Source organism: Salmo salar, chromosome 17, assembly GCF_965601325.2.
Source record: "Salmo salar chromosome 17, fSalSal1, whole genome shotgun sequence".
Lineage (NCBI taxonomy): Eukaryota > Metazoa > Chordata > Actinopteri > Salmoniformes > Salmonidae > Salmo > Salmo salar.
This window is the reverse complement of record NC_138307.1, coordinates 11,875,774-11,894,897: the sequence shown is the minus strand read 5'-3', so window position 1 is coordinate 11,894,897 and position 19,124 is coordinate 11,875,774. Positions and strand designations below refer to the sequence as shown.

Genomic DNA, 19,124 nt, shown 5'->3' with positions numbered 1-19,124 from the left:
AAAGGAGGGTGGTGCTTGGAATCATTGTTCTTCCTCTGCCAATCATGGTTACCTCAAGGAAACACGTGCCGTCATCATTGCTTTGCACAAAAAGGGCTTCACAGGCAAGGATATTGCTGCCAGTAAGATTGCACCTAAATCAACCATTTATCGATTCATCAAGAACTTCAAGGAGAGCGGTTCAATTGTTGTGAAGAAGGCTTCAGGGCGCCCAAGAAAGTCCAGCAAGCGCCAGGACCGTCTCCTGAAGTTGATTCAGCTGCGGGATCGGGGCACCACCAGTACAGAGCTTGTTCAGGAATGGCAGCAGGCAGGTGTGAGTGCATCTGCACGCACAGTGAGGTGAAGACTTTTGGAGGATGGCCTGGTGTCAAGAAGGGCAGCAAAGAAGCCACTTCTCTCCAGGAATAACATCAGGGACAGACTGATATTCTGCAAAAGGTACAGGGATTGGACTGCTGAGGACTGGGGTAAAGTCATTTTCTCTGATGAATCCCCTTTCCGATTGTTTGGGGCATCCGGAAAAAAGCTTGTCCGGAGAAGACAAGGTGAGCGCTACCATCAGTCCTGTGTCATGCCAACAGTAAAGCATCCTGAGACCATTCATGTGTGGGTTTGCTTTTCAGCCGAGGGAGTGGGCTCACTCACAATTTTGCCTAAGAACACAGCCATGAATAAAGAATGGTACCAACACATCCTCCGAGAGCAACTTCTCCCAACCATCCAGGAACAGTTTGGTGACAAACAATGCCTTTTCCAGCATGATGGAGCACCTTGCCATAAGGCAAAAGTGATAACTAAGTGGCTCCGGGAACAAAACATCGATATTTTGGGTCCCAGACCTTAATCCCATTGAGAACTTGTGGTCAATCCTCAAGAGGCGGGTGGACAAACAAAAACCCACAAATTCTGACAAACTCCAAGCATTGATTATGCAAGAATGGGCTGCCATCAGTCAGGATGTGGCCCAGAAGTGAATTGACAGCATGCCAGGGCGGATTGCAGAGGTCTTGAAAAAGGGTCAACAGTGCAAATATTGACTCTTTGCATCAACTTCATGTAATTGTCAATAAAAGCCTTTGACACTTATGAAATGCTTGCACTTATACTTCAGTATTCCATAGTAACATCTGACAAAAACATCTTAAGACACTGAAGCAGCAAACTTTGTGAAAATTAATATTTGTGTCATTCTCAGAACTTTTGGCCACGACTGTATGTCTATGTGTATGTATATTTGCCTATGTGTATGTATGTGAGAGTGTGACATATTTCTAATGATTTAGACTGAATCCTCACTCTTAACCTCAAGCCCCTGACCCCTGTCCTGTACCTCTATAGTGCTGGGCTGTGAGGAGCAGCGGAGTGCCACCCAGCTCCTGGTTTACCTGCTGCCAGGCTGTAATAGCGACACCCTGACCTCTAACCCCTGACCCCTGTCCTGTTCCTTTGTAGTGCTGGACTGTGAGGAGCAGCGGAGTGCCACCCAGCTCCTGGTTTACCTGCTGCCAGGCTGTAATAGCGACACTGTAATAGCGACACCCTGACCTCTAACCCCTGACCCCTGTCCTGTTCCTTTGTAGTGCTGGACTGTGAGGAGCAGCGGAGTGCCACCCAGCTCCTGGTTTACCTGCTGCCAGCCTGTAACAGCGACACCCTGCATCGCCTCCTGCAGTTCCTCTCTACCGTGGCCAACCACGCCCACGACAGCCAAGACAAAGAGGGACAGGAGGTGAGGCGAAGACCCCTTCCTGTGTAAAGTCTTTTAACTAAATCATTGACTTTTGTGACTGTTATGCTTCACGAGGCCAGTGTCTATTTGTTGTGCAGCTCTTACTCTACCCCCTAGACCTCCCTATAAATAAACTAGATCTGAGAGGATTGGATAGGTGTGTAACCGGCGTCAAGCTGCCGCTTCAACAGCATAGCTTCCTCCCTCCCTAACTCGCACTCATAACATTGTCATGTCATTGTGTCCCTCTGACGCACAGTGACTGATTTGGTCTCTTGATGTGATCAAGGGGACGAGGCTATTTCGGAGGGTTGGATACAGAGGGCTGTTGTTCTGTGACATCATGCTGAAGTCTCAGTTTAGCCATTGTTGCGTGTTCTTCATGGTAGTTGTCCAATCTGTTTAGCTAGTTATTTTCCTGCAGCACTCAATATCGTATTCTATGAGGTCAGTATAGTATTCTATGAGGTCAATATAGTAGTCTATGAGGTCAATATAGTAGTCTGAGATCAATATAGTAGTCTGAGATCAATATAGTAGTCTGAGGTCAATATAGTATTCTATGAGGTCAATATAGTATTCTATGAGGTCAATATGGTATTCTATGAGGTCAATATGGTATTCTTTGAGGTCAATATGGTATTCTTTGAGGTCAATATGGTATTCTATGAGGTCAATATAGTATTATATCTTGTCAAATTCTTTTTTTAAACTCAGGAAGTATAATGAAGTGTATCTCTTTGTGTTAATGACAGTCAATTGCACTTGTTTGCCAAGTCTAGTGTGGCTGTATGTGATTCCATGCTATGCAGGAATCACATACAGGACACACTAAAACTGTATGCACTCACTGTACGGTCAGTGGCTTTAGATAAAACCATTTGCTAAGCAGCTGGCATTATTGTTATTCCTATGTCCTCATCTCCTCCAGGTGACGGGGAACAAGATGACCTCTCTGAACCTGGCCACCATCTTTGGTCCCAACCTGCTCCACAAGCAGAAGAGTTCAGACAAGGAGTTCAGTGTGCAGAGTTCGGCCCGCGCAGAGGAGAGCACCGCTGTTATCGCTGTTCTCCAGAGGATGATCGTAACCTTCCACTCCCTCTTCATGGTGTGTGGGGGGGTTCTTTGTGTGCGCGTGCCTGTGCACGTATGTGTATGTTTTATAGATGTCATACTTTGAACAGAGATATAGAGATACTATGTGTGTGTGTGTGTGTGTGTGTGTTGATATCCTACCCACTCTCCTGTTTAGTCCCTCTTTATAATAACTTTGCACGTATATGGTAATTGGACAGGCAGGTACTGTGTAGTTACAGTAATGTATTCATAATAGCCAGCAAACAAGCTACAATTAATTAGCACTTTAGATTGGCCAGTAAGTAAGACTCCCTTGTGAGTTCATTGTATACACTGTACACAGGTGAGGTGACGCAGTTGTAGAGAAGTTGTAACAACTACATAACCTACATTGTGTAAACTCAATCTGTTTATGTAGTTACCATGTCAAATACATGGGTTTAGCACTGACACATTTGATGAACTCTCTATGTCCTAGGTCCGTATACAGCCATACCATTTCCATTACCTCTGCCTGTCCTCTTTCTTGCCATCACACATTCCCCTCCCTCCCTCCCTCCCTCCCTCCCTCCCTCCCTCCCTCCCTCCCTCCCTCCCTCCCTCCCTCCCTCCCTCCCTCCCTCCCTCCCTCCCTCCCTCCCTCCCTCCCTCCCTCCCTCCCTCCCTCCCTCCCTCCCTCCCTCCCTCCCTCCCTCCCTCCCTCCCTCGTCCCGGGTTAGCAGTGCCACTCAGTAACATATTTTTGCATCCCAAATGGCACCCTGTACACTATATAGTGCACTACTTTTGACCAGGGCTCATAGGGAATACAGTGCCATTTGGGATGCAGCCTGTGTTTAAGTTAAAGAATCTCCAGGCTTTACCAGACAATGGTTCTGTCTTATAGAATGAAAACAAAGCTCTGTGGGCCTTTGTTAGAGCTGATCCTGGACCTGATTAAAGGCCTTAGGGCCCAGTTCCGGACCACTACAAATCACAGGCTTTTGAGACGGTGCCAGAGAGACTTATGGGCCAATCCCTTGCACTGATTGTTCCGACACCACCACCACCATTTCCCTGAACAGAAGTCGTATTCGTTGAACTTTGCAGAGGTTGTTTTTCCCTCCGCTCAGATTGTGTAATTCAAGGTAGTGGCGGGACGCTGGAAAGAGGTCTTGTTAGGTCCTGAAATGCTATCCCTCGTGTTTTTCGACTGGGCTGGGTTGTTTGCTGAAGGTCCTGACGTAAACCAATAAAGAGGTTTGTAGCTCTTTAGTTGGATGTGTTTGGACTGTCGTGCTTCATTGCCAAATCACTTATTTTATTACCCATGTATTTTATTGCCCATTGCCCAGACACTATACATCAGGGATGGGCAACTGATGGGGGCAACATATGAGGGGCCGCAGTGGCTCGTGGGTCGGCGTAAATTTTATTTTTAAAGTTAATTTCTTGCAATTCTGCATATTTTGCCATGGAGCATAGCGAAGATTTAGCAATTTTATAATTAATTTCATGTAATTCTAATAAGTTTGCAGTTTTACAGCTCATTTCCTGCAATTCTACATATTTTGCATAGGATGGAGGCAAATGTTTGCAGTTTTTAATATGATAACTGATCATCAATGGGCCCCAACCTGGTCGGTAATTCAACCATGACTGGTATTTAATAGTATTCAATGTTATACTATGTGTTCATGTATTGACTGGCTTGTGATCACCAAACATGAAGATGGAAAAAGTTAGACTCACTTTCACTATGAGGTTGTCTTGGTCAATAGCTCCCCCTAGTGCTCTATCATGTGCCATTACATACATAAACCGTTTTTTTTGTACTAGTTTTGTCATGTCTGTTGTTGTCTGTGTGTAGGTGCCCCCGGACCTGCAGAATGAGGTCCTGATGAGTTTACTAGAGACTGATCCTGATGTGGTAGACTATCTGCTCAGGAGAAAGGCATCACAGTGAGTACATTGGCTCCACGGCACATATCACAGTCACACATTTTGAGTACTCATGGAAAGTAGTTGCTTAGCCTGGTATTCATGTCTGTTGAGAGAAAGTGAAGAACCCATCATCTCTCTACCCATCCTTTTCTCTCCCTTATCCATCCCTCCTTCCACTCCACAGGAGTCCAGACGTGTTGCGTTCGGAGGATCCTTTCTCCCTGAGCGAGAGGCGCTGCTCCAGTGACTCCAACAAGGTCTCCAGTGGAGAGCTGTCCCCCTATGACAACAACTCCCCCATTCTGTCTGAGCACCTGAGGGAAGGGACCAGCCCAAGGTCAGAACAGTACACCCTGGTGAGGCAGGTGGCAGGACGGACACGGGACACCCATGGGTCCAATCCCTGGGTCTCAAAAGGTGAGGGGACTACTGTCCAGTTTTACTTAGCTGTGGTTGATATGATGGTGGTGATGGTGGTGATAATTATAATGATGATGATTACGATGATGATGATGGTGGTGGAGGTGATGATGATAATAATCTTAATGATGATGATGATTGTGGTGAAGGTGATGATGATGATGATGATAATCTTAATGATGATGACGATTGTGGTGGAGGTGATGATGATAATAATCTTAATGATGATGATGATTGTGGTGAAGGTGATGATGATGATGATAATCTTAATGATGATGATGATTGTGGTGGAGGTGATGATGATGATGATTATCTTAATGATGATGATGATGATTGTGGTGGAGGTGATGATGATGATTATAATCTTAATAATGATGATGATGATGATGATTGTGGTGGAGGTGATGATGATGATTATAATCTTAATGATGATGATGATGATTGTGGTGGACGTGATGATGATGATTATAATCTTGATAATGATGACGATGATGATTGTGATGGAGGTGATGATGATGATGATGATGATGATTATAATCTTGATAATGATGATGATGATGATGATGAGTATGTTGGTCCCTAAACACGGTCATGTACATTATGTCCTATACGTCAGAGGAGCATGCTAATATCTGGGGAGCTTGGCATTCCACTCTGAAACCAGGGCTGAAGGACCAGCCTTATGCAGGTAAGCTGTTGAAATGTAACAATCACATTTTTGGACTTTTACTTATCTTCATTTTCGGACTTTTCCCATTGACATCTGTATCTCCAGGTTCCCATAGCAACATGTCAGAGGGCAGCTCACGCAGCTCCCAGGAAGGACTTGACTGTCTCCAAGGCGATGCCAGGCAGGTGGTACGACGGACACAGACCTCGCTGGGCGTGGCCGAATGCAGGCCCCATCCCCCTGTGACACGGGTCTGCAGCAGCCCTCACGGCGAGGCGGGAAGGCCGCGCCTCCTGCTGAGCCTCAATCCTGTGACCCCACCCCATCCGCACCCCGACAGCCAATCAGCAGCCAGCAGCGCAGAGGACCTCCCCCAGGGCATTAGACACCAGGATATCCCCAGCCCTAACTCTGCCCACTCGGGTCCTCCCCCTCCCCCTTACGGTGGCTCGTCCTCCAGGCTCTCCCCCGCTGCCTCTAAACCAGCCCAGCCTGTCTCCCCTTCCCCCGCAGCACCCCCTCACCAGCACCCCCTGCAGGGTGGGAGGCCAATGGTGCCACAGAACTCAGCCTCCCCCACCACGGACAGCATGGTACCCATGAGCCAAGAGTGGCAGGACTGGCAGAGGGACAGATGGCAGATCTGGCAACTCCTGTCCTCGGAAAACGCAGACACACTCCCAGAGACACTGGTGTAAGCTGGACCATCGGACCGTGGGGTAGTGTTAGCCATCCCTCCCTCCATCCCTCCCCTCTGTCCTCCCCTCCGTCCTTCCCCCCAAACATGGGCGCCATGGCGTTGTTTACATGTGCAGCTGCTGCCTATACTACGGACTTGGTACAGAGTCAATAGTGTTTCCTGTTTGCTATGTATTGATCCGCGATTGATGTTGTATCCTGGGGACCCCTTTGCTTGCTATTAAATACTCTCTCTGAGCTGTTTCAGAGAGGATCAAAATTAAACTGTCAGCAAAACATACCTCAAACGTCAAATTTATTCATTTGATTCACAATTATTATTATTGCATGTCCACATTTCGATAAGGCCCCAGTTTAAATTGAGCTGAATGAGATATGTAGAGGTGACTTTTGAAGATAGGAAGGTTTAACGTTTATGACAACAATTTGATAAGCTACAGTCAATTTACATGACCAGTCCTACCCTTATATATTTACTGAAGTCATCACATATATTAGCGATCGCTGCTAATATTCAGAAGGTTTTTACTTGCTGATAATATATCCCGGTAAGTACCGTACACGTTTGTATGAACAGAGTTTTATTCAATGTCAGTCACCAAGTAACAGAGCCCATAGTACAGTTTTGCAACAGTTTGTACATACGCTTTATAATGTATTTTATGTCGACCTAGCTAACATTTTTTTTTACACGCTGTCTAAATGTTTGTGTTGTGTTGTGTGGTTTTAACTCGGTTTAAAAAGATAACGTCTGTCAAAACTTTACTGAACCAAGTTGGGTTCTAAAAGAACAGTGCTGTGTCAAAGTTCTTTAATTCCTTTACTCTCTTTTCATCAAATGTTTTTTGGGCGTCTATAAAGTCTCATCTGCTTTCTCTCATTCCATAGTTGACATTGTTCTTTTAGCTATTGGATGTAACTTCACCATGGTTGCTACAGCATGGCTTATCTTACAAGCTCATATCAACATAATTCATTCCAATGATTCTCTCATTCCATTAGGTGGTTGATGTCAAGGTTATGGCTGCATAGGAATATTTTTGGAAGCAGATTAAAAAGACAAGTTCATTGCTGGCCTGACAGGTTCATTGTTGGCCTGACAGATTCATTGCTTTCACTCTCACTGATTTTACTAGATATTTGCACTTACTCTACTGGACTCTCGGAATTGCCAAAGCTTTTTTGATTCCTCCTTTTCAACAACAAAACAAACACGTCTCTTGCTTTTGTCATTACATGCACTGTCTGCCTCAATTTTTTTGGTAAATGTAAAAAATAAAAAATAGAAAGGTTTGAGCTGGCCTTTATTTAACTAGGCAAGTCAGTTAAGAACAAATTCTTATTTACAATGACGGCCTACCCCGGTCAAACCCAGACGATGCTGGGCCAATTGTGCGCCACCCGATTTACATTTTAGTCATTTAGCAGACGCTCTTATCCAGAGCGACTTACAGTAGTGAATGCATACATTTCATTTCATGCATTTTTTTGTTGTTGTTGTACTGGCCCACCGTGGGAATCAAACCCACAACCCTTGCGTGGCACACACCATGCTGGCATTGCAAACACCATGCTCTACCAACTGAGCCACAGGGAACCCTATGGGACTCCCAATCACAGCCGGATGTGATACAGCTCTTGATACAATATATAATTTACCTGATGCTTTTTGCTCCCAAATACACCAGTAGCCTACAATCACTTCCCAGTTTTGTGGATATTTGCTGGCAAATATTGCACACTTTCTAAATGGTAGTTTGGGTGGTCATGTTTGTTTCAATCCGTCCACATGTCAAGAGGAATTTGAAGTGTGAGAGACAAGTGTGAATAATTTACAAGGATTCACACATTTCTACATATCTTTACAGTGTCCCTAAAATGACAGTACTTGTCGAATACGCGTCCCATCTTTACTTCTATAAAAAGCGCTTTCAACAGCTTGTGTTTCTCTGCACTATTCTCAATGTCTGTGTGTTTGGAGTCAAGTATGCCATAGATCCATGCTCTTTGAAAATGATTACAACTGTTATGTCCATTCAGTATTGTAATATATGGAAATAACTGTTTTTACTCCCCCCCAAAAAAATCAACAAACACATGTATATGGCCCAAGTTTTGATCTGATGTCCGCTTTTGTATTGTGTGTCGTCTTAAATATGCCATTGTGGAATTAAACATGAAAGAAGGTGTTTTGTGTACTTGGTTTGTTGGTTCACAGCTTGTGCCCTTATATACCTTTTACCAGTGGCGATGTAACCGATTTCGACAATGCATGAATGTTTGATGGTGTAATAACAGTATAGAACCAAAAGAGGGGACCCTAGATCTTTTTGCTTAGTCGTTTTGTCCACAGGTCATTCTAAAGATACGTTCTTAAAACAATTTGCATATATTTGGACAATTCTTCACCTTGAAAGAGGGAAAATAATCTAAAAAGAGAGAGGAGGAGAGAGCAAAAGAGAGAGTGTGGAAGGGAGGAGGTAAGAGTGAAGACCAAGACCTCCGTAAGGATGTTCCACGCTGGCGGCTTTAATTCCGTCTGAGCTCGGGAGAAGTCCTGCATCTGTTTACGGCACAGAACGGAGCTGAAAATGAACTTCCAGTAGATTATTACCCACATCTTAAATCGGTACTGTCCTGCTAATCAGGTGTGTAAGTACAGCCAGAGAGATGTGGTCAGAAGACACCAAGATTCCACTGACTTCAGAGCATCATAAAAACATGTGGTCTACTATTTGATCATTTGATGATTGATTAAGCTATTCGGTAGGTCATTTTGTGCAATTATTTGCAAACCATCAGCTAGAAGTATTTTGAACATTTGAAAATGAATAAAATCCCCTAGCTTAAAATAGTTAAAAGGGATGTTAAGCTTTCTGTGGAAAATACCTTCCATTAAAACAAAATCATTGTGATTTGTGGAATCAGACTGTGTATAATGATCTGAAAACGGACTTCCTCAAAGATAGTTGACATTCAATGGTGCAGTGTCCCATGGCCTGTTCAGAATCCCCCCCCCCCCCCCCCAGTTCAGCATCCAAAACAGCAGTCAAAGCATGTGATTAAAGTACTTCCTTTAAAGTCTGTGGTTCACCCAATTGGAATTCCAATCACTGTCTATCTGTAGACCACTGAATATTTCCCTCCTATTTCCGAGCAGGCATTGGTAGGCCTACCGTTCTTACTCAATATGGGCTCAATTTCCCCTTAGCATGGTGTAAGCACAGACACAAGGAGAGAAAGGATACAAGACATAATGAATCCATTTACATCACTAGGACCATAGGATTTTTTGTCTCAAGTTATTGAGTACATACTATCTTACTGACATCAACCACTGAAGGGATATATTTTTATATTTGTTTCCAGGGGATAGCTTAGTCTACGGGAAAGCAGTGATCATACTCTACAGGTATGGACCAGTGTAGCTATTTTCCCTTGTCCATCTGACATTAGCCATGTATTGCAATAGATTGTCAGTGTTGCAGAACAAGCAGATACAGTGGAGGCACATGATCGCATGCAGGCCACAGTAATTCCCTCCGTCTCCGGTTTGACTCTTGCAAAGTGGAACCATGCGGACCAGATGGTTCTGGAGCCGGACTCAAGGCTGACCTCAAACCCTAGCCCAGTGGAGGAGGAGTGGTTCTGGTTCTGAGAAGGAACACGCCCGTCTGAGGGTTCTGTTCTGTCTCTGAGATCCGACTCCACTCTGCTACCCTGCCCACGCAACCCTGTTTCATGGAAAACACTCCTGGAGGGAGAAAGGGAGGGAGGGAGGGAGAAATGTGTGAGGAACTGGGAGAGAGAGGTAGAGAGAACAGAGAGAGAGAGAAAGAGAGGGGGACTGTGAGAGACAGAGGAGAGAGAGAGAGAGAACAAGTGAAAGTACGCTTCTTCAAAGAGATGACCACACACAGTCCTGTGCCTTCAGGGAGAAGGTTTGACTGACTCTGTATTCTCTCCTGAGTATTTCTCCGCCTCCAGAAGTAATGTGAACTGTTTGGTATCACAACTAGAAAGGAGCTGTACAACAAAACTCTTTTGTGGCCAAAAACAGACAAGCCCAGTACGATTGAACCTCAAACAATGACTCCAAACAACGGCACACAATTACTTTTTTCCTTAGAAGCTTTCGTCTGTTACTGAATGCTTGCCCATGCATTGTTTCTGTTTAATTTCAATGTTCTAGTTATTCAAATCAGCCCACCAAAAGATACCGTGAAAAGTCGCTATGCTGCTGACTACTTACAGTATGTGTGATATAAGAAATACTGTATTGAAGCCTTGCAACACTCACTTTTTTCAATCTGCCTTAGTAACGCGAGAGCGATCGGGACTGATGCTTGACTATCCCGCTGGGCACAGACGTCAATTCAACATCTATTCCATGTTGGTTCAACGTAATTTCATTGAAATGAAGTGGAAACGACGTTGATTAAACCAGTGTGTGCCCAATGGGATGTGTTTATTAGGCCCGGTTCTTTTGTCTTTTGTCTCTTTTGGCCCGTAGGACATGTCTGTTTTCTGGATAGGAGCTTTGTTCTAAATAGCCTCTGCATGGACCGTGAAAACAAACATAGAAAATACAAAGCAGCTTTCTTTCTGAGCCTAATGATATGCCTCCTAATAGTGTAAGCTGTCTGGCAATGGAAGAGAAACTTGTCTTTTTCACTGGCCTTTGATTTCTTGCTGCAGGAGGTTAAACAGTTGGTTGGTGTGAGCTGTGGGAGGTCAACAAACCTTTGATGTACTGGAGTGTTTAGTTAGATGTAGAATGTGTAGATCTATTTTTCTACACAATATTTGCACATTCTACGGTGCCCAATGCATTCATGAGCCTCTTATCCTTAATGTTTTTATCTCCATCACTTTTCGTTTTCTCACCATCACTGTGTGTGTGTGTGTGTGTGTGTGTGTGTGTGTGTGTGTGTGTGTGTGTGTGTGTGTGTGCACACGTGTGTGTGTGTGTGTGTGTGTGTGTGTGTGTGTGTGTGTGTGTGTGTGTGTGTGTGTGTGTGTGTGTGTTTGTGCGTATGCGTTCATGCATTAGTGTGTATGTGTCGGGCAATGAAGGGTGTTTGTGCCCCTGAGGACCTCATTAGCAAAAAGGACCAGCAGTTAGTTGTCTGTTTATAATCAAGATTTCTGACCCAATTCTCCCTCTGTCATTGTTATCATGCAGTGAGGAAATGCTACATATCCTGGATCATTGTGATCTGGTACTGGTTCTGCCCACGGAGTCCCACTGACGTTTTACACATGAACTAAATAGCCTGCATAACGCTGTGCACCTCGGGCCAGCGTTTTGATTCAACTGTAAGACAGTTGTGAATCAAGAAAGCTGGTATACTTAGTAAATAATCATCCAGATGTGTTTTACCACTAGCTCATCTGCGTCATGTTTGAGGTTGTGGTGGTCGGGACAGGGAGGGACTCTGATTTGACTGGATGATCACAGTGCCCAGAGTGGATGGGCACATCATCAGGGGGGCTGAGATGCAAGGAGGATGGAAGTTGGGGGATTCAGAGCTCTGTTAGCTCTTTTAGCAGCCGAAGGGATGTTGGAGGAAGTGGAGTAGGAGGATTAACAGGAGGAAGAGGAGAAGGTGGAGGAGGAGCAGGAGGAAGGAGGGGAGGAGGAGGAAAAGGAGGAAGGAGGGGAGGAGGAAGGGGAGGATGAGGGGAGGAGGAAGAGGAGCAGGAGGAAGAAGAGGAGGAAGGAGGGAGGAGGAGGAAGAGGAGCAGGAGGAAGAGTAGGAGGAGGAGGAGAAAGGAGGGGAGGAGTGGAAGGGGAAGGGGAAGAGGAGGATGAGGAAGAAGGGGAGGATGGGAGGAGGAGGAAGAGAAAGAGGAGAAGGAAGAGGAGGAGGGGGAGGAGGAGGAAGGGGATGATGAGGAAGAGGAAGGAGAGTGGGAGAAGGAAGAGGAGGAGGAAGAGGAGGGGAAGTAGGAGGAAGGGGAGGAGGAGGAAGAGAAGGAAGAGGAGGAGGAATGAAGGCAGGAGGAAGAGGAAGGAGGGGGAGGAGGAGGAGGAAGAGGAGGAAGGAGGAGAGGAAGAGGAATAGGAGGAAGTGTTCCATCCAACCGTAACATTGTCAGATTTGTCCACAGGGGATAGGGAGCAAACATGGACCACACATGTTCACACTGATGCTAACATACTGTACTGTTGATATGGAAGCACACACACACACACACACACACACACACACACACACACACACACACACACACACACACACACACACACACACACACACACACACACACACACACACACACACACACACACACACACACATGTGTCCATGTTTTTGACAGCATTTTGATGTCACATCAATATATATGAAAAGAAAAGCCTTAAATGTTCCCATTCAACTACATCAATTTTCATCTACCATGCACAACAAAGGATAATGGGAGAAAAGGGAGCAACATACTGGCAAAATAATGGAAACACCAACATGAAGTATTTTAATAGGTCATTAAAAAGAAAGGAGGACCAAGGCACTCTTCATATAATTAATTAAAATGCCTTTATTTGTATGGCATGTTCAATGGAAACAGAGTTTTAAAACATGCGTTTCGGCAGCATGTTTTTCATCAGGGATGCAGCCGCAACGCGTCTGACTTTTTAAACTCTTTCCGTTGAACATGCCGTTCATTATATATATGAAGAGTGCCTTGGTCCTCCTTTCTTTTTGATGACCAATTTACCTCTTTTACCAAAGAGCACCTTCTGTCTACCAAAACCTACAATTGTGTACCTTAGCAGCACTTCCCTTCCTCCTTTCTTCTGTTTTAATAGGCCGTACGGCCACCACAAGCCGCCAGAACAGCTTCAATGCGCTTTGGCATACATTCCACAAGTGTCTGGAACTCTATTGGAAGAATGCGACACCATTCTTCCACCAGAAATCTCATAATTTGATGTTTTGTTGACGGTGGTTGAAAACGCTGTCTCAGGCTCCGCTCCAGAATCTCCCATAATTCAATTGGTTTGAGATCCGGTGACTGAGACGGCCATGTCATATGGTTTACATTGTTTTCATGCTCATCAAACCATTCAGTGACCCCCCCCCCCAGCACACACAGACACCCTGCTTACCCTTCACACACACCCACTCCCTTGATGAGTAAGAGGCCAACTCAACACCGATAGCCCTGAAACAGCTGTGATCCCTCCCCATGTGAAAGTACATGTAGTCCATATCCTGCTCTGTCCGATCGAAGCCTGTCGCGGGCCCTTACAGTATGGAACAGGCCTGTGTGAGCACGCTCAAAATAAAGGCCAACTCAGGTATGTCCTTCCTGTCTCTCTCACCTGAACACATATTGAATGTTCTGGGTGCAATCAATGTTGTGGGACAGTATCCTGTGTTGTTCTTGGTTTTTGGCTCAGTGGGTTATAATATAATTTGGCTTTGACTCACACCTATAAACTAATCTAAGGCCACTTTTGCATTTTACCTCCCTATAGTAAGAGTAGTTTGGGGAAACATCTGCTGTACCTGGTCATTTGACTCTGATTCAGATCACATTTATAAGCAAAGTGAAGTGTTTCACTTTTACCTAAAGAACTGATCTAAGGTCAGATTTTCTTTTAAACCTTTCAATGGTAAGAGTAGGTTGGGGCAACATCTAGTGTACCTGGATCATACAGTAGGTCTGACAAGATTCTGCCTCTGAGAAACAGTAAGATAAATTCCATTCTTCTAGGTGGCAAACAAACAAAGCACCCAAATGCTCAACATGCTATGTAACAGATGACATAGAACTATGACAGATGAGATGACATAGAACTATGACAGATGACATAGAACTATGACAGACATAGATCATATACAGTATGTCATACATGTCATGCACATTTCCCTTGTCACCCTTTCTCAGTCGTTGATCACTCCCTGTCAGCAGCCGTGAAGCGTGACAATAGTGACTTCAGGCCTTGGTCATCATGATCACGTTTTCCATGGAGGTGTTTTCCAGAGCTCGGCGCTGTATGATGGATGTTATCCAGTAAGTGCTGAAATGAGGAAGTGGAGGTATAACCCTCAAACCTCCTTTAACCTTCTCAATGCATTTAGTGTACTGAAACAGAGAGAATGAAGAACTGTTAGATGTTTGGAAGTAGCCTAGAGCTGCAAAACAATAAATAATTTCCAGACATTATAACATTATTACTCTATTACTACAAATTACAATATAAAATCCACAATACCATATCATTACATTGTGTGTGTGTGTGTATTCGTGTATTCGTGTGTGTTTGTGTGTGTGTCTCTTCACAGTTCGCGTTGTGCCGTGAGGTGTTGTTTTGTTCGTTTTTTATCGGATTTTACGGCTCGCTTGAGTTGCTTGATGTGGAAGAGAGTTCTATGTAGGAATGCACATTTCCCAGAGTCTGTTCTGACTTGGGGACTGGGAAGAGACCCCTGGTGGCATGTCTTGTATGGGTGTCTGAGCTGTGTGTTCGCTGTCGCGTTGCAGTCGCGTTGTGCTGTGAGGTGTTGTTTTATTTGTTTTTTTTAAATAGGATTTTACGGCTTGCTTGAGTTACTTGATGTGGAAGATGTCTGAGCTGTGTGTAAGCTGATTGAACAGACAGTTCACAAAGACAAGTAGTGATGCAGTCAGTCTCTCCTGTAAACCGTTCCAGTTCACAGTCAAGTCTATGAAACATGCTAGCATGATATTGTAGAGGAAACAGCTGATAGAAAACATTCCTCAATCATTTTGACACTCTCAAGGGTGGTCCCATGTAGTCTGTTGGATGAACAGATGTGATAAGCCAATTTGATAAGCAACTCGTCACATCAGGGGCACATGCAGTATCTTTCTGTTTCACTGCACCGCCGGTTTCCTAGGCGACAGCCTTGCTGCTTCTGACTGGCTGAGTGCAATTTCCTGTTTTGTTTTGATTGTGACAATCAGGTTGAATGGTCCCTCCAGCGGGGCAGCAGCAGGAGATTGTTACTTTTGGCAGGGAGGATGGCGCTAACTAACACCCCCCCAATGCAAACACTATGCCAACTGCCAATGTGATGTGTTACAGCTGGGATCTGCCCTTCATGAAGTGTCTGCATGTTGTTTGCAAAGATGAAATTTCTCCTACAACCAATGTCTCTATTCTTTTAGTTCATGGAGGAATTCTAGGCTGTGACAGTGGAGCCGGTGCTCTGGGTTTTAACAAACATGTCTTCATACGTTCATGTACTGCATGCATATGTCAACACATACTCAAACATGTGTCGTGTATGACCTTAATATGATGTTAATCTACAGTAATGGAATGTCTCACGTGACATTTTCACCATGGGGTAATCAAGTCGGACAATGTGAAAAGGCCATGCCATCCAACAGTCAAAACCCATTAAATCAATACATCAACTACATCCATGAAAGAAAGGGCTATCAACTCTAACGCAACTCATTTGTCCCGATGTTTGCATGCAGAGCGAACAGACTGTTATGAGTAAGCTGTCCTTCTTTCCATTTTAGCTGCACTGGCAGCGAACCAAATGGAGACAGTTTGGCTCGTGTTGCGAACGGACCTGAGGCAGACAGATTGTTTCTCTCGTATAAGAACTGTGACTACATGGCTGTATCCCAAATGGTAGCCTATTCCCTATTTAGTGGGCAATTCCCTATGGACCCTGGTAGTGCACTATATAGGGAATAGGCCGCCATTTGGGATGCAACCCTTATGTGAAGACATAATCAGTGAAATGTTTCGCATACCTATGTTGACATATGAGCGAATGGAAGTGTATGGGCACAGGAAGGTCAGGGTAACTATAGACAGGTACAGTCAGCTATCTGTTTAAATGGTTATTAAAACATCCTGCAACATTCTATGCCCCATCACCTGGCTCCAATAAAGGTATCATTCACCGTTGAAGCATATCAACTAAATATCCCCACGTTACCAGCTTTCAATAAGCTTCGTGAAATGACTTTTGATAAGCCGTCCTCTCCTCTCCTCCCTCTCCTCTCCCTCTCCTCTCCTCTCCTCTCCTCTCCTCTCCTCTCCTCTCCTCTCTCCCTCTCCTCTCCTCTCCCCTCTCCTCTCCTCTCCTCTCCTCTCCTCTCCTCTCCTCTCCTCTCCTCTCCTCTCCTCTCCTCCCCGCACCCAGGCTAGCTTCCGGAAAGACGTGATAAGGCACATACCATATTACATTTCACTCAGGATATTAAAAAGCATATAGATAAAATCTATGTAATATGTTGAAGGGTGTTTAGTGTTTTCTCTCCATCTGAAACCATTCTAAACTCATATTTCTAAAGAACAGCTTTGTATTACATGTAATAGCTGTCAAAACATATTCTACACACATTTTTACCACGTCGCCTGCAAAACTATTGTAGAGATGGAAAATCAAGTGGAACTGTATCGTAGCAGCAGCAGGCATATTATCCCAGGGCTGGTATTGTACTTCATGACTTCACAACACCTTCCTGTTATTTCAGGGGAGGTGAGGGGAGTTCTGCAATGACGGTATAGTACCACATGGGAAGTACAGGAAGAATAAGGTGTTATGACAGATTGTGCTCCCCTTGCTCTTAGTAACCTCTGGGGTGAGAGGCAACACTGTTTCAGAGATTATATTTATCCCAGCATGCCTCAGGAGAAGGGAAACCAGTTGTTTCAAGATGCAGGTTTTTTCATAACTTAGTTTATATGACCGGTTCAGTGGAAAGTAAGTAACAGTAGGACAGCAGAAGGGTCCAAAGTGACGTTCTGGATCACTTGTCACCATCTTGACAGGAAATTATGTCACTCAACATGGAATTTTGAATTCAACTCTCATTGATATTGCAGGTGCAAAATGGTTGTAAAAGAAATCTCAGTTATGTCTACATGGATTTAAGATAGACCATCAATACATTCCCTCCCCTTCTTCATTGAACTCGCCATAGTGGCTTTGCTCTCCAAACATTTTTAGAATACGTTGAAAGATGGTTGTTTTTGGAGGCTTAAGAAACATTTAAACCACAACTCTCTGGCAAGTAACATATAATTTAAAAGTGAACATAGATAATTACAAATGACAGGACTGCGTCGGAGGACAATGTGGTACCTCCTGCTGACCTTGCTGTTAGTAAAACCTGATCTTGCCTCAGTGTGTGTCTATGGGGCAAAGCTAAACTACACTATACACTCTTTGAAAAAAGGGTTTCAAAAGGGTTCTCTTATGTGGACAGCTGAGGTTTAGGTTCTAGATATAACCTTGTTTTTTGAAGAGTGTAGAGACTGTTCTGGGCACGACCGCCTTTAAACACATAACTATGGTCTCTCACATCAGGTAGTAATTATGCTGAAGCAGAAGTCCTGATGATAAGTAGGCTGTGTATTTTCTGAAGAGAAGACTCTGAGGACAGGCAGGGTCATCTTGGGCCTACCACACACACACACACACACACACACACACACACACACACACACACACACACACACACACACACACACACACACACACACACACACACAATGTCAATGTAAACCATTCACTGAACATTCCTGAGCACGTGAGACCAGGGGCAGAGAGGTGGCCGAACTGAACTTGGCCACATTACTATGAGCAGTAATAGAAAAGCAGAACCTTTGGCTCTCCTCCACATTCCTCTGTCCTGTCTCTCACTGTACCTTCCTCTCAGTGAGCCTGTCTGTAAAAAGACTGCTGGGAATGGTATGCACCATTTACTGTGAGAACTCACTTTGCACAGCAGACCGCAGCAGGAAAATTGTTTAAGGATCAGCTATCGTATGCTATATAGACCAGACATAGGTATAGTCAGTAATGTATGTTTTTCTCAAAACACAGGCAGATTTGTGCAGGGAACGGGTTGAAGTGATAGAACCAACTTGACTCTATACTCTATACTCTATACTAATCAATATAGTCCAACAGGTGTTATGTTCTCTGTCTTTCCCTCTTTCTTCCCCTTTACAGAATAACTCTCTTGCTCTGCCTGATGAATTTGGATGTCGAGACTCAACACTCACTCAGATTGACTGCTGTACTAGAATATAATTAGTCCATTTCTAATTTAGATAACTCGTTCTCATATTAATGAGAATGCTATGCTAATGTTCTTGTTGAGCTACTGGAGAGATACAGATCTGCTCGACTTAGACGAGTTTAACGGTTGCACATTTTGAATTGCATATTAAAAAGAAACTTTCATTTAATCCCACTTGAAGAGACGAGCGGAATGTATTTTGAGGTACCTTCAAATCTCTTCCCGTGGTCCACTGTGCATTTTTGGCATGGATGCCAATTCTGTAGTTGTATGCCACTCCATATCTATTGTTAGAATTGTGATGTTGTGATGTTTTTCAAAGGCCTCGCACTCAGTCTACTGGGTAAGACTAGTGATCGTAGATGGCCTGAAACATCATACATCACCGCAGAGCTTTTGTGGATAGGAAAGATGGATGTTGAGATTCACTTACCTGAAGTTTGGTAAAAGTTGCATCCCCTTGTGCGATATGTATTACTTGGAGAGGAGAGAATGAATGGCTAATGCAAGGTCAATGCCTAATGGGCATCTATTATTCTATTGTTTGGAGAGGTCTGAGCTCCAGCTGTCTCT

At 44.3% G+C, this 19,124-nt stretch overlaps 1 protein-coding gene across 3 annotated transcripts in view; it reads left to right on the top strand.

Annotated features, from left to right (window-relative positions):
* LOC106575282 (rho GTPase-activating protein 6) overlaps positions 1-8,713 on the top strand; it is a 79,806-nt gene extending 71,093 nt beyond the window's left edge. For 2 of the 3 annotated variants that reach the window (XM_014151711.3, XM_014151713.3), the window contains exons 8-13: positions 1,584-1,732; positions 2,664-2,843; positions 4,662-4,753; positions 4,920-5,152; positions 5,772-5,843; positions 5,931-8,713. In XM_014151711.3, the coding sequence (XP_014007186.3) occupies positions 1,584-1,732; positions 2,664-2,843; positions 4,662-4,753; positions 4,920-5,152; positions 5,772-5,843; positions 5,931-6,523 (1,319 nt within the window). In that variant the 3' untranslated portion in view covers positions 6,524-8,713. The remainder of the gene's footprint in view (positions 1-1,583; positions 1,733-2,663; positions 2,844-4,661; positions 4,754-4,919; positions 5,153-5,771; positions 5,844-5,930) is intronic. The other variant, XM_014151712.3, reaches the window with a different exon arrangement.
* Positions 8,714-19,124: the final 10,411 nt, after the last annotated feature.